The sequence below is a fragment of the Mastigoproctus giganteus genome, chromosome 1 (assembly GCF_048544385.1).
Source record: "Mastigoproctus giganteus isolate SK-2022 chromosome 1, ASM4854438v1, whole genome shotgun sequence".
NCBI classification, from domain to species: Eukaryota; Metazoa; Arthropoda; class Arachnida; order Uropygi; family Thelyphonidae; genus Mastigoproctus; species Mastigoproctus giganteus.
Window position 1 is genome coordinate 235,176,802 of NC_143575.1, and position 17,120 is coordinate 235,193,921.

At 37.9% G+C, this 17,120-nt stretch overlaps 1 protein-coding gene across 1 annotated transcript in view; it reads right to left on the minus strand.

Annotated features, from left to right (window-relative positions):
• Nucleotides 1-17,120, minus strand: part of LOC150091656 (arrestin domain-containing protein 2-like) — a 149,741-nt gene that overhangs the window by 24,939 nt on the left and 107,682 nt on the right. The window contains exons 5-6 of the mRNA XM_090369152.1: nt 14,197-14,376; nt 6,334-6,531 (exon numbers count right to left, since the gene is read on the minus strand). Of these exons, the coding sequence (XP_090225278.1) occupies nt 6,334-6,531; nt 14,197-14,376 (378 nt within the window). The remainder of the gene's footprint in view (nt 1-6,333; nt 6,532-14,196; nt 14,377-17,120) is intronic.

Consider the following 17,120-nt stretch of genomic DNA (forward strand, 5'->3'; position numbering starts at 1 on the left):
GTGACCTGATTAAGGTTTATAAGGCTGCAAGAGAGATTAGTAAAATGAATTTTGATGGAATTTTCACTGTTATAAAGAATTCCAGAACTAGGGACCATAAATTCAAATTACGTGAGTTGAGGTTTAGATTAGATTGTAGGAAGATTTCATTTAGCCAGCGAGTTGATTGCTGGAACAAGTTGCCCCACAGGTAGTTGAGGCTTATAGTTTGAATAAATTCAAAGGTCAACTGGATAGTTACGTGTGTGAAGAGGGAAGCATATAATTTGTATTTTCTTATCCACTTGGTGTTTTTTTTTTTTTTTTGCCTGCAACAAAAGCCTGTGGCTTCCTTGCACTACATGGTGAATACTGTTACTATTTACTACAAAATAGTTACGATGAAACTGTAATCTCTAACCACAGTAGTAGAGTTACCACCATTCAAAATCTGTGATCAAAAGCTGATTTGTTGAGGGGGGGATAAAAGCAAACCTGAAATTTTTTTGAAAAATATTCACATTTTTTTAAATTACATTCTTAACTAAACACACAATACATGTACAATACACTTTTATTTCGATTACTTTGTAATTAAAATGAATTTTTAAATGTTATTTATTCTTTAAAATACTACTACAAGAAACTTCTTATGTAGTATCTATTTACTTGAATAGATTTCTAACTTCCAGTTTAGAACTGTATAAAAGCCATAATTTAAAATATTATGGGCAATGATACAAGTATGTGCACTAATATCACATCTCAGAAGAGAATGGAAAATTTTATTTTTTCTCTAACATTCTACAACCTGGAAAATTGACAAAAAACCTGGAAACTGAACATGATCTGTTCAGGATCCAGGCTGCCATACCAAATATGAATAGAAATTTATTTATTCAATCTAGGAATGGACAGTTATTTAATCAAAATAAATAACAAACTGTTATTAAATAATTTATTAGTATATTAGTATACTTGTATACTAATATTAATTTATAAAGTACTGTATGTATATTTATAGCCAAATTTTGTCAGATCTATTTATTTTTTGAACTCCTTTATAATAAAAGTTTGGGAACTTCTGGAGTAGACAATGTTAGAAAAGACATACAAATAAAGTGGTAGTCAGTTTTTTTTTTTTTTTTTTTTTTCCCTTCTGTAGCTGATGCTGCATTAGCTTGCATCATTTTGCCATTACTAATACTGTACTAATACCATATTTTATATAAATTATTATGGGGACATTTAATACAGAACTGCCACCTCTTTGAAATCTCAGATCCAGAAATGATGGCTGAGCCATCCCCATCCAAAAAGCTGCAAAGGCAGTACTGAAACATTGTGGTACTTAATATAAGTATTAGCCTTCCATCACTCATAGCTTCAATTTAACAAAGATGCTCATACCATCTATGAGCCACCCCTTTTTATCTTAATTATAAAGAACAATTTAATTTTTAGCTCTTTTGCTGAATTAGAATGGTGGTCTATTAATTATGCTTAACTCAAAAAATATTGAACAAAAATTAATGAGAGAAACCAATACTCATAAAGTTTTAATTATTTTTTGGAATTTTAAAGTGCACTCATCCCCTGAACTGAAAACAAAAATTCTCTCCTGATGTCTGGAATGTTTGCATTTTTGTTAGCTGTTATTATTATTATTATTAGCCATATGGTACAAGGAAGCCTGAGGCTCATGCTGCACAGCCAAAAAAAAAATTTTCGAATTGCCCCGAGAGAGAGAGAGAGAGAGAGAGAGAGAGAGAGAGAGAGAGAGAATGGAATCACCAAGAAAAAGAAGAATGATGATATCCAGCTCAGGACCCTGGGTGTGCCAAGCCCATACTCACCAGCTGTGAGCCCTTTGGGTTAATTTTCCATTTATCCAGTGAAACCAAAGCTCTAAGGCAGAATTAGACACCTGTCACTGGTGTCTCACAGACACCATATGGGAGTGAATGGGAATTTTTGCCTAGAAGGAAGACAGCTGCTTTAACATGCCTGGCATTCATTAAATACCAATCAAAAAAAAATTAAACTCTTGTAATTCATAGTATATCGAAATGAAAAGAGACAATACTGTATAACCAATTAGAAAATATTGGTGGGCAAAGGTATACAGGTATGCACAGGAGGATTTGATTTCATTTACAAATTAAAAAAAAAAAAAAAAATGAAAAGCAGCATTTATCAGATGCCATGCTAGCTACAGAAAGTTAAACAGAGCAATGTTCCACTGTGCATGAGCCTTCCACCCAAAGAGAGCCTAAAATACTCGTAAATGATTTAATCCTCTAATGGCCATGATAGCATATGCCATCTGTCCGAAATGACTTAAATTTAAAAATTAAAATATTTATTACATTTACACCAATGAGAATTGCAGTTTATCTTCATCACTGATTTGACATTCCATCTACATCATTGTTGTTTTGTTAATGAAGAAGGCTTAAAAAAATAACATGCTTTTTTTAAATCTACTTAGTGCAATTATTGTAAAACAAGGATGTAAAATTAGTGGAATCTCTCACATCCATTATTAAACATTAAACTCTTAACATCATTATTAAAGTGCACTGGCATCACATTTTATTGGAGCATCACCCAATTGTTGACATGCACAGGCTTTAAATTTTATTACAATGTCTGGCTGGTGTTCAATTGTTGAAGCCCATGGGTTGTTTTTTTGATTCACAGTTTACATTTTTGATCACTCAAAACACAGTGATAAATATATATTTTTGATGTAACAAATGGATTTTTTACAGTTGTGTTCATAATAGATTGAAAATAAAGGTCTCACAAACAATGAATATTCTTAATTATTTCTTGCCTGTATTTAAAGTTATAAATGGGGTAACTTTTTCTGAGCACAAACGTGTAGATTGAAAATAAATTGATGGGCAGGTATGGCTGTGGAGGATGCCTCGAGAAAGTCTGCTGCCAAAGTGCACAGTGCCAACAATGAAGTTTGGAGGTAATGGGTTATGGTGTAGCATAATCCACACCATAACCCACTTTTTCTTATAGCATGGCTCAGAAAATTTGGTGGTTGTGCAGGGAACCATGAATGCTGAAACCTACCTTAACATTCTGGAAAATTCCATGCTCCCTGTAATGCAGCATTTCTTTGGTACAGATCCATGTTTATTTTCCCATGCTGTACTGCCAGTGCTGCTGGAGAATGGTTCTCAGGCATGAATGTACAAAAGTTTGAATGGCTGGCACAAAGTCTGATTTGAACCTTATGAAACCCCTATAGAATGAACTGGAATATCATGTGGCCATACATACATCCTACATTGAAAACTCGATTGGTCACTGTTTTGCAGAGGGCCATCTTTTAGTGTTTGTAGGCCCTAGGTGTCTTTTATTCTTAGGCCTCAATACATTATATCAAACACATTAAAATGTCCTTGCATTAAATCTGATATTTTTGTTTTTAAAGAAATTCAAATTTTTTTCTATAAAATTGGTTTTTAAGTTATTTCTACAACCCTTATTCCAGTACTAACTTACATGCAGTATGAACTTTGATGATATTGCTAATGATTTTGCTAACAGAAAAAGCCAAAGAAGAATTTGTCTTTGAAATCTGTATTTAAAAATTAGTTTGTAGAATTTTACTTTGGAATAAAATCATTGAGTTCTGTTTTTTTGTAGGCCCAAGGCACAGTGTCTAAAGTACCTAATGGAAAATGTGGCTCTGGTTCTGCAGAAGGAATGTAGGACTATATCCACTGCAGTCTATTTCATTGGTGAAAACTCTACCCAGGAAGGTGGAGTGTGTCATAGTGGCTAAAGGGGGGGGATGACATGCTATTGAAATAAGTGGCAGTGATGTCACTGAGAAACATACACGTATGTGGATACTTTTTAGAGGGCAGTGTATAGCAAACTATCCAAGCACTTGCATAACAAATAATCTAGGCATGTGCATAGCAACACTTTGGAGCACTTCTCTTGCTGACCTTAATGAAGCCTAAATGTACTAGACCAGACTGGCTTGTTTCCAGTCTCATATGCTTTTGTTAGCATTTATTTGCAATGAATGATATAAGTAATGTATTAAAAAAAACTTTTTTGTCAGTTATATGATAAACACTGATAAAATATCTCAAGTTCTGATGATAGTGTAGGCTGCCACCTGGCAGTCGGAAACACTGATGGAGCTGACATTCAGGTCCCACTTGCAAGTAGAACCAAAGCCTGGCTGTCCTGCAACAACTAAATCTTCAGTTTGCATTTTTATTCTGGTGAGACTTAGTAATCCTGGGTATATTCTACTATGCTGTAGGTGATTATGCATGTGCAAACCAATGTAAGCAGGAGTTGAGGTGTTCCTCCATATCACAAAGAGGAATGGCCAAAGTCTCTATGAGAATAGGCAGTAATAGTGGTGGAGGCTGATGCTGCACTTTGCTGATGGAGGCTGGACAGAGCATAAAACTATGTTTGCATTCCAGAGCAAAGTTTGAGCATCTCCCTTTCTCTTCTGTCATGCAGTATGAATCAAATCTTTTGGTGCATGATGGAAATTATGGCATAAGTTCCAATATCCACTACATTTGAAGGGTAGAGATATAAACTGGTGGCAGTGTGTAGCCTTTGAAGGCTGGCCACTAGGGACCAGGGCCAAGTTATGAGGGAAATCAGAGTGTAAATCATAAATAAATGCATTATAAATACTAAACAAATGACCGAGTTTTTGGCAATAGGTGTTTTTTGCACACATGTAAATTAATGGTTACTTGGTTTATTGATTTTCTAGTAATAGTGAAGGTAATGGTAACTGTGTTTTGGAACTGTCATGGGGTTTTCTTATGAACCTTACTGTTAATTTCTGAAAGAACTTAGGGACTCACTTTGCAGGAAATGTCCTAAACTATAACCCAGAGCAGCTTAAGTGTAAACAGATGAGATCATAATATCCAGAATAGAAGAGCAGTAGAAATTCCTAGCAGAATTCGAGAGAATGGACCCCCCACAAAGACCCACACCATACCGATGCAGAGACCGAACAGAACCCTGCTGCAAATCACAGACCACCTCAACAGACGAATAATACCAGTTATCTCAACAAAAACGAAGTAACACTGGATGCTATCTGCACAGCAATTTACTGTGCAGCTGTAACAGCCACCAGGATGAATGGAAGGGAAACCAAAGGCCAAAATAACAAAACGAAAAGAAAAGGAACCACAGGCATTAGAAAGAAGGCTACAGCAGAATACAGAAAATTGAGAAGGCAATCTAGGGACATTTACATAGAGATGGCATTCTGAAGGATATGCAACATGATTTTGTTAAGGGAAAATCAAGTTTAACTAACTTAGTATGCTATTTTGATAGTTACTCGTGAGCTGGATTAGGAAACAATTTCGATATATAGTAACCCCAAAATAATTTATACACTTGGTGGGGATGAATTAAAAACAGAGGAAGAAATGGATCTAGGAGTTATGTATGGGCAGATATGAAGTTTTCTGAACAATGTAAACAGGCAGCTTGGAAAGCCTGTGGTGTCCTCTTGATGATTTATCAAACATTATCCTGTAGAGATAGGGAAGTCAGTCATAATCCCACCGTATAAGACAATGGTAAGACCAAATTTGGAATACTGTGTTCAAGTATGGACACCTCATCTGAAAAAAGACATTGAGCTTCTTGAAAGGGTCCAAAGATGGCAAATCGCATGGTGAGATCTGCCAAACTCTGTAGCCCGATTATGTGGGCTACAGAGCTTGGCAACCAGGTACCACAGAGGTGGCCTGGTTGAGGTTTATAAGGCACTGAGAGGGATTAATAAAATGAGTTTAGGTCGAATTTTCCATTATAAAGAATTCCAGAACTAGGGGCCATAAATTAAAATTACAGGGGTTGAGGTTTAGATTAGATTGTAGAAAGTTTTATTTTAGCCAGCAAGTCGTTGAATGCTCGAACAAGTAGTTGAGGCTGACAGCTTGAAGAACTCAAAGGTCAACTGGATAGTTACCTGTATGAGGGGGAAGCATATAATTTGTATTTTCTTATCTACTTGGGTTTTTTTTTTTTGCCAGTACAGAAAAAAGTCTGTGGTTTCATTGCACTATATGGGCAAATAGTATATTATTATTATTATTAGCCATATGGTGCAAGGAAGCCTGAGGTTTATGCTGCACCAGCCAAAAAAATCCCGTTACCCTGAGAGAGAATCGTCAAGAAAAAGAAGAATGATGATATCCAGCTCAGGACGCTGGGTGTGCCAAGCCCATAGCCGCCAGATGTGAACACCTGGGATTTATATAGGATGAGTTAATATTTATATGAAGAAATATCAGAAGAAAGAGAGGATTTTTTCTAGCTTACCTTAAGAACATAATAGATCTGTAGCAGTCGACATACACCCAGCAGTGTAGGGGGCATAACAGGCACAACAAGGCTGCTGGAACTATCGAATTTTGATCGGCTGTGTGGTTGAATTGGATCTCCTCGGTATTCCAGAATTGTATGGTTTAATTCCTTGTTAAGCCCCAGCACTCCTCGGTCAATAAAAAATTCCACATACTATGAAAAAAAATAAATAAATAACAACTCATTTAAATAAAGGAAAACCTGCCATAATTTATCTTCCTAATTTCACATAAACAACTTGAATTATATTGACCATACTGTTACATAAAAATATAATTTAAATTTAATTTGGAAGTAAAATGTAAGGCAAAATTTTAAGAATATATAAATTTTAAAATCACTTTTAAAGTAGGGAATTCCTATAAAATAGCTGGAGCTTCTTAATTCTATATATATAAAAATTAAAATTTTGAAATATTGCATAATTGGGTTCTTACCATGCAGATTTGAGGCTAATATTGTAAAATAGCAAATTACAATGAATTCTAATGATTAACTTCAGCTGATCAAACCTAAATGAACTGAAACTAAGGACACTCTAGCAGGGGGCTGGGAAAACTTATTTGAAAAAAAAAAAAAAAAAAAAACACATACAGGAAGAAAACACATGAGTGCTGCAGTTAGTAATGATACAACTTCCATACACTGTCAAGCAACAGCTGACAGACCTAGCTGTGGAATCTATCAATAGGATTCATCTTTCGGGTACAGGTGGAATCTTATCCCCCTAAGTCCTTAGCACGTTATTCGCAATCGCTTTTCTCACTCATATGAGTTAAAATTCCATCGAGCTAGGAGGAATATTTATGGATTTTTTTCCCCCCACACCGTGGCCGACTTTCTGGGTCTTTGGAGGTGAACTGCATAGTGTACCTCCTCGAATCTGGGTTTTTCATCCCGAAAACCGGTAACTGACGACTACATTCATTGACACTTCATGAGGTTCTTTTCCTGCACACAAATACTAAACAAATAATACATCCAAACAGTACATGGCCAGTAGAACTGCCAAAATTGCTGTGTAGATAGCATAGCAAATTTGGTATTCATCAATGTTCAATCTTTCTTTTAGATGAGCCCCGCACCTCTGCTTATCTGCTTTTTAGGTATTCACTGTACCTAAAATGGTTCATGACTTCCCACTAGGCATTGCAAGCATCAATAGTGTAGATAGCAATTGGCATGCATCAGTAGTCGAGCTAATTTTGCGAAAACTCAACACAGCGAACTGTTCGCAAAGTGCTACATAAATATGTAGCCGGCAGCTAACATTATTCGATTGGAAGAAAGGCGTAGACTCTTCTCTCCGATTCCTGTCAATGTACTCTCTCGTGTAGTAAGTGGTTATGATCACTGTCCTTCCACGCGGTATGGAAAAGGACTTCGAGTTCATTCAAGATGGAAGGTAAGTTTATGTGCTTTTTCACACGGGAACTGAATTAGTCGCCTTCGGGAAATGTTTTTTTCTTAAAAAAAAAACAAAAAAAAAAAACAGGCAAAATGAACGTATCATTTTGAAAAAACATGTTTTAATACAGAAACAAACATCTTACCAATAGGTGGTATTGGATTATTTCGCATTTCCAGCTGAACGGTAATGAGTGCAAATGCAGCTTTCAGATATGAGAGGTGATCATTTCACTCAAGATGAGCACCATCCCACGCTGCTTGTTCAAAGACTTAGCTGATTTGTGACACATCTCCTAATGAATGCATATTTTCTCTCTTTCGCGATTGTTAGGTTGCCTCTCAAGAAGAAGAAGAACTCTTTATTGCATACAAAACGCATACGCCGTACACAATACCCTTCACGGCTACAATCCATTAAACGTTTTATTGTGCAGGATTATCTCAAGGACAGACTTTATCAGGGAAATAGTCAAACTCGGAATTGAACTAATGTGGAAACGGAATAGATGGGATTAAAAAAAAATCTGTGTGGACGAAAATAATTTTCAAACTACGAAAGTCCTGCTCAATTATTGTTGTAGAGTTTTCAGTGCATCAGCAACTTAGACTATATTGCAACATATATGTTATTTCTACAGGGTGTCTCAAAAATATTGGTACAAACGTTTAGGGGAGGTAGGTAACATCTAAAGCAGGGGTGGGCAACTTTTTTCGTCAGCGGGCCGAATGAAATTTTCGCATCATGATGCGGGCCGGAATAGATTGAACGATTTAATAAAAAAAAATCACAACCTAAAAAATGTTATATTATCATTGAAAATGCGGCATTCGGCATCAATTTTTCTTTTTTTTTTAATTGGCTCATTTTATGGGCTGTAAATTATATTAAATTAAAAACTGTAATAATTAGAAAAGGCATAAAACATAAAATATCTCGCACCAATATTATTTTTTTCAAATAAGAAATCAAACCCAAAGGAACTTCGTTCGATCGATGCTACAATAATAATTAGGAAATAACTCTTTGACGCTGCGTAGAATCACTTGGTTACTGTTGTACTGGCCGCGATTCCCGATTGAACCGAATTAAGCCGAACGTTTACGGCGAGTGTAGTCAGGTATGGATTTTCTATATTTATGCATTTACCGAGGGGGCCGGATTCAACATCGTCGCGGGCCGGATGTGGTCCGCGGGCCGGCTGTTGCCCACCCCTGATCTAAAGGAATGTGAATCGCATAGAAACCCATAACCGGAAACGTCACCGTAAGTCGGTAGACGGCGCGGTGGTCGCCGCACGAACAGCATGGATCGATATACGAACTGTGAACTGGCAGACATGCACCTAGTGTATGGATTAGCAGAGGGTAATGGACGAGCCGCTCAACGAATTTATGGAGATTGCTTCCCAGACAGATATGTACCGGACCACCGTTTGTTTGCACGTGTGCATCAAAATTTGTGCGATTATGGGTCATTTAGAGGTAACAGGAGTAGTGCGGGCAGACCACGTTCAACGCGAACTCCCGCCATGGAAGAAAGTTGTTGAATTCCATCCGGAATAATCCTATCACCACCACACGTGCCGTTGCCTCTGCCTCAGGAGTATCTCGTTGCAGTGTACAGCGTGTCTGGCACGACGATTCCTTATACCCCTTTCATCTCCAAAGGGTTCAGTTACTGCACACCCAAGATCATTCTGCACGTGTGGCTTTTGCGCAGTGGTTTCTCCAAGAAAGTGTTCAAGACTTGAATTTTCCAGCTTATGTTTTGTTCACGGATGAGGCTTATTTCACTCGGGAAGGGGTATTCAATGAGCACAATGCTCATGTGTGGGCTCACGACAACCCACACGGTGTGCGCCCCCATGCGGCACAACATCGCTTCGCAATAAATGTGTGGGCAGGTATGGTCGGTGACTGCTTAGTCGGCCCATACCTGTTACCATCCCGCATGAACTCCGCTAAATATCGGATCTTTCTTGAACAAGTTCTACCAGGGTTACTTGACGATGTTCCAACAAATGTGAGACGCAACATTTTGTTTCAACATAACGGGACGCCTACCCATTATGGAAGGTGTGTTCGTGACCATTTGAACAGGCGTTTTGGGCGTCGATGGATTGGCCGTGGAGGACCCGTTCCTGGCCGCCACGCTCATCTGATTTATCGAGCCTTGATTTCTTTCTGTGGGGGCCTCAAATCTATCATGTATGAATCGCCTGTGGAGACGGAAATGGATCTCGTGGCGAGACTTGTCTGCGCTGCTGCTACTGTCAGAGAAACTCCAGGTGTGTTCGACCGTGTCCGCCAATCCATGCTGCGTCGGTGTCACGCATGCATCGCGTCTCATGGTGGAACCTTCGAGCATCTATTGTAACACCATGAAATGCATCCATCTCGTAATCCATTGTTAATATTATGTCAAGTAAATGTTTGCCACTAATTACTGTCTTGTGTCATTTCTGCTTCTTGTGCCTCTGCTACTACTTTCCCGTGACGTTTCCGGTTATGGGTCTCTATGCGATTCACATTCCTTTAGATGTCACCTCCTCCCCTAAACGTTTGTACCAATATTTTTTAAGACATCCTGTATATTGCATATGTTCGATTTGCCTATTTGCTGGACGAAAATCTGTTTCTAGAAATAAAAACCATGCAACCCTCGTCTCAGACCAACTAACTCAGTCAAGTTGTGAAAAAGCCCGTAAAAATTCCTTGCATCATTGACAGGATTCGAACACGGGCATTTTTCACCCGGTGTTGGTGAGGGCGGTGCTATTGTGCAGTTCTTTTGCATAAATCGTGCAAAGAATTAAATATAAACCAGAAAAGAAACTTATTACAAAATTCATTGAAAACAGGTTGTGAGAGGGTGTCCTCAAGGTTCCGTCTTGGGACCCCTTATTTGGAATGTGCCTGCATTTGCAGATGATCTGACAATTATAATTGCAGGACGATCGCGCTCACTCTTAGAACTCACTTAAGTTCTTGGACTCAAAGGTAAAGCTGACAGACTTAAGTTCTTGGGCTCAAAGCTTTAAGCTTGCTATTAGTCCTTACAAAACTAAAATTATGTTATTTAAAACAGCTTTAGATATAAATCGACCTCCTCAGATCAAGTTGAATGGTGTACCTATGGTCCTTGATACCAAATACCTGGGAATTATTGTGGACAGTAAGTTATCATTTCACCAGTACTTATTATATTTAAGCAATAAAATCAAGAAATTTTCTGGTGCTATCATTAGAAGTTCAAAGTCTGACTGGGGCCTATCACATAAAACTGTTTCTGTATTACAAGGCAGTATTCCTTCCTATAACTACGTTTCGGGCTAAACTAAATTCCATACAACGCATCATGCTTCTTGGTATTCTAAGAGTGTGCAGAACGGTGTCCACTGCCGCGCTGCAGGTGTTGGCCGGAGCGCTACCCTTGGATCTACATTTGTTGTATCCTGGTTTTTGCTACCGTATTAAGAGGAAAATTCCTACAGAACTTTTTGGTATCGAGATCAATATTCGCTCTGACTGTAGAGGCGAAAAGAAAAGATGTATGAATGAAATAATCAATTTATGGCAGACAAGACGGGATACCATACCTACTGGAAGAGTGACCAACTTGTTTATCCCGAACGTGACTTTTCTGAATGATAAAAAGGTTCGCAATTGGTTTACACCTAGTTTACAGTCATCATTTTTGTTAACAGGGCACAGGTCAACGAATGAGAAATTATATGCATTAGGACTAAGTAACACGGACCTTTGTTTTTAAGGGGCCAGGGAAGGCTGGCGGCACATACTATGATTGTCGAATATATGATAATGCCAGGACAGCGATATGTGAAATTCTTGAGAGTATAGCTCCAGGAGAAGAAGCTATATTTTTAAGAGACTGTAGTAAGTTTCAGATGCTCCAGGTATTTGCTAAAGAAGTGTTTGAACTAAGGAAAAGTATGATTCCAGTGATACGAGGTTGATCAAATCCATCTGGCTGGAGGCACCGAAGTGTTTTTATGCTGCCTTTCTTACTGGTTGCACAACTGGAAGATCTACTCTTTTCTTTACCTCTCTCTTTCCCCCCACCCTTGGTTTTTCCCTTTTCACTTTTTGGTATATACAGGGTGTCTCAAAAATATTGGTACAAACGTTTAGGGGAGGTAGGTGACATCTAAAGGAATGTGAATCGCATAGAAACCCATAACCGGAAACGTCACGGGAAGGTAGTAGCAGAGACACAAGAAGCAGGAATGACACAAGACAGTAAATAGTGGCAAACATTTATTTGACATAATATTAACAATGGAGTACAAGATGGATGCATTTCATGATGTTACAACAGATGCTCGAAGGTTCCACCATGAGACGCGATGCATGCGTGACACCGACGCAGCGACTGGCGGACACGGTCGAACACACCTGGAGTTTCTTTGACAGTAGCAGCAGCACAGACGAGTCTCGCCACGAAATCCTTTTCCGTCTGCAGAGGCGATTCATACACGATAGATTTGAGCGCCCAAAAGAAAGAAATCAAGGCTCGATAAATCAGATGAGCGTGGGGGCCAGGCAACGGGTCCACCACGGCCAATCCATCGACGCCGAAAACGCCTGTTCAAATGGTCACGAACACACCTTCCATAATGGGCAAGCACCCCGTCATGTTGAAACCAAATGTTGCGTCTCACATGTGTTGGAACATCATCAAGTAACCCTGGTAGAACTTGTTCAGGAAAGATCCGATATTTAGCGGAGTTCATGCGGGATGGTAACAGGTATGGGCCGACTAAGCAGTCACCGACCATACCTGCCCACACATTTATTGCGAAGTGATGTTGTGCGGCATGGGGGCGCACACCGTGTGTGTTGTCGTGAACCCGCACATGAGCATTGTTCCGATTGAATAGCCCTTCCCGAATGAAATAAGCCTCATCCGTGAACAAAACATAGGCTGGAAAATTCAAGTCTTGAACACTTTCTTGGAGAAACCACTGCACAAAAGCCACATGTGCAGAATTATCTTGGGGGAGCAGTAACTGAACCTTTTGGAGATGAAAGGGGTATAAGGAATCGTCGTGCCAGACACGCTGTACACTGCAACGAGACACTCCTGAGGCAGAAACAACGGCACGTGTGCTGGTAGTAGGATTATTCTGGATGGAATTCAACACACTTTCTTCCACGGCGGGAGTTCGCGTTGAACATGGTCTGCCCACACTACTCCTGTTACCTCTAAATGACCCATAATCGCACAAAGTTTGATGAACACGCGCAAACAAACGGTGGGCCGGTACATGTCTGTCTGGGAAGCGTTCTCTATAAATTCCTTGAGCGGATCGTCCATTGCCTTCTGCTAATCCATACACTAGGTGCATGTCTGCCAGTTCACAGTTCGTATATCGATGCATGCTCTTCGTGCGGCGACCACCGCGCCATCTACCGACTTATGGTGACGTTTCCAGTTATGGGTTTCTATGCGATTCACATTCCATTAGATTTTACCTACCTACCCTAAACGTTTGTACCAATATTTTTGAGACACCCTATATATGTATGTATTTTTGTGTATATATGCTAAAAACCAATATATATATATATATATATATATATATACTAAGTATATTTATTTATTTTATTTTATTTATTTATTTTATTTTTCTTTACTTATTTTTTTGTTATCTTAGTTAATTATTTTTATTCTTTTCTTTCTCTTCCTTTCGGGTTTTTTTCCCCCTCTGGAGTGGGCCCCAGAGAAGGATTTTTTTTTTTTTTTTTTTTTTTTGTGTCATACTCTGAGACCATAGGTGTCCCATCTACTGGAACTAGCCCACCTTCCCGTGGTGTGGACGAGTACCCAGAATCATCTGTCCAGGTGATTGATGCTTCTGTGTGGCCAAGTGGCCATAATATAACACCAGAACACACACATAATACACACAAAATGACGTCACACACATATCTGGCCCATTAGTAATGATACTGTTCTTCACAGAGATACGAGGTGGAGTTGAACTGACGTTCTAGGGGCCGCCCCTTACATAAACACATGTCCACATGTCCACAATTCATTTATAATTCGCGAAGAAAAAGACGTGTCGAATTTTCAAATTTCAGAACTTGTATGTGTAAAAGTTCTTATCTAGGTAAGATGGATAAAATTAACACTTGATTTTGATAAAATTTGTACCGGACTTAATTTATTTCCACTTATTTTGTTACTACTGTAAAATTTCCACCTCAATTAAGAAAATGATATTTGCAAATCTTGTTCACTACTTTTCTAAAGATTCTATTAATATCTATAGTTATTCAACTATTTTTTTCTTTAAAAGAGAATGGGCTTGTGGCACATTTTTTCTTTTCTGTTTATCAGTAAAATTTCCCATTAACTAAATGTAAATAACATTTTCTCACCTGTACCAGTTTCAATTTCAGCCTAATCACCTCTTCACTTTGGTTATCGATGTCAGCTTTTAGGCGAATACTCTCCCCACAACAATAAGCTGATCGCTCGAGGGCGCTGCGGACGCTCACCACACCACGTTTACAGCATAGGCAGCAAATGGCACGTTTGTCCTGACCGATGAGGGGTTTCTGAAAGAGAAAATTGGTATCTATGATTATTTTAAGTTTAAATAGGAAGTGTCACACACAGAAATCGGTCTTGGGATCTTAAACGTCTTGGGTTTACGTAGACTTAATTTAATAAAAAAAATCGTCATAATCTTAATTTTTTAGTATCGCACCGTATTTTTCTTTCAAATAGAATACCATAAGTAATATTGCCAGGAGCGGATTAAGGTCGGTTGAGGCCCCGCGCGCCGAAGAAAATATTGGGCCCCTTAAAAAAAGAGAGACAGGGAAAATAAAAATACATGTTAACCATTTTTTTAAATAAATAAAAAATATTATGTACTATTAATATTTTATTTCCAATAAAATTTGAATATATGTATAATATAATTAATAATAGCATAATAATAATCACAAAGTTTTGAACTAATATGTTCAACTAATTTGTTGGGGTTTTGCGTGGGCCCTTCAGAAGTCGGGGCCCAGGGTGCGCCCGCCGTTAATCCGCCTCTGAATATTGCCTTAAGATAAGTTGTTACAGCAGTCAGCTTCAACCCAGCTCACGAGCAGGGTTGAAGACTAAAACTCCTTTCGTGAAAATCAGTCACGTAGCTGAGGGAGACGTTAGCAGCCAGTGACCCTCTGAAAATCGAAATCCTTGAGGTAATTTTGAAGCTAAAGTTACATTTATGGCACGGAGGATGGATGTAAAGATGATGACTTTATTGCTACAACATTAGGACTAGCGGAGTGATGACCTCGAGGCGAGAGCAGACGTTTTTCTTTGAATGCCAGTTTATATAAAAGAGAATATAGATGCTGCCGTTATCAAAATGAAGTTCGTTTTGACGACCGAGACGATGAAATAAACTAGAGGAGAAAGTCTGATGGTGTTCTACATGAAAAGAAAATAATAATAATAATAATAAAATAAAATAAAAGGAGTGAGGGATGCGAATGCTGCATTGTATAATGGAAGAGAAGTTAATCGACTCACATTGCATTAATCTTTCCATGTAGTACTCAAACGATACCAGTTGTACTCTTCCGTGCTTTTACACAGAAGATGAGAAAGTGAACGATGGGGCCTGTGATGTCTTACAATTTTTTTTTTTTTTTTTTCTAATTTAATCATTAAAGGGTCTGTAAACAAGCGCAGTTCTTTTCCAATCTCTTTTCATGTTTATAGTAGCCGACAAAAAAAAAAAAAAAAAAAAGGACAATTATTATGGAAATATGGCTCGCCCATAAATAAACTAAAGCCCTTTTGTCCATTGTGAGTTTAATTAATATTGTGTCACTGGTGTGCTTCCGCTAGTTAAGCCGATTGTATTGTTCGCAACGTGAGATGAGAAAAAAAAACAGCTGGGTACATCTCTATATAATTACACTGCTTATGTCCTTCGAGGGTCTTGTAGAAGATCGTAGTTCATTGCTGCTTAAAATTAAGAACAAAATAACGTGCTTTTATTAACTTGCTATTCCTTCTGACAGAAATCTAATCTCAAATTTATCTGCAGTAATGGCAATAAACACATCTGGAATAGGAACATTTTTTATATTTTTTAATTTTTATACGAAGATTGCATAGACGAATATGTTTTCAAGTAACAAAGATCAGGCGGTTTTCAAATTTTCTTGGCTTGTCGGTACAGTGCAAACTGTTCCAAACAGTTAAAGAAAATTCTGGCTCTTTGAATTTGCAGTCCTTCACAGGTCCGCGATTCCCATAACTGAAAACAGTTTGAAAATAGTTTTCTTGCTATAAAGTTTTTTGAAAAATTTCGATTGGCTTCATCTCCAGTATTGAATTCCAAGATTGAAATGGAATATCAATCTTGGAAATTGCATTCCCTCACGCTGCAATACACTGTTTCAGAAATACTCATAAAGTAATTGAAATATAAATACTGTATTTACCCTTACAATTGCATCGTAAAATAATTTTCAGTTTTTTTTTTTTTTCAGAAGACGTTTAAAAGGAATGTATTCCAACTGCTTAATTTTCTTATCTTACGTCTTAATGTGTAAATGCAATTTGGAATAATGTCTATTACACACTTGTCAGCTGTTAACCGTCAAAGGATCTTCGGTATACGACGACCATTTCAAAAGTTTCTTGTATGTAATCAGTACACTTTACAGACAGAAGCAATCAAATGAAACGTTACATAATCGAATCTGTGAAATAATCTTAATAATCCTACTGATCCTAAGAAATTTCCATTATCGGCTGTGAAAAGCTGAAGAACCTCCGAATGGAAAGTTTTGCTCAGACAAAAATAAAGTAATTGATATAAGGAGTTGTTTTCCAGTACTGAATTATCGCTGATGCTGGGCGTCAGTGCCCCGATTCAATTGGTCTCGATTCAATTCCAATCCATTTGTCATATGCGAAGTTAAATGCTTCTATTATTCATTTAGACGGGTACTCATATGCTCCCAATGATTTTGGTAATCATCGTCACGAAAACCAGTTGTTTCCAAGTGTGGAGTAGACCTAAAACCCACTACAAATAATTTACAGAAAATCATATCGATACTTTTTGACCATAAAAGCCATCGCGCTTTAGTTTCTCAGCATTTTCCAGTTTTCTTGCAATAAAGTTTTTTGAAAAATGTCGATTGGCTTCATCTCTAAAAAATTACGTTTCATCGATTTCAAATGGTCCAGAGGAATTAAGGGTATCAATGTCTGAATTTCTTTAAGCCATAATGCTGGATAAAATAGAATATTAATGTTATATATAGAAATCTGACTATCT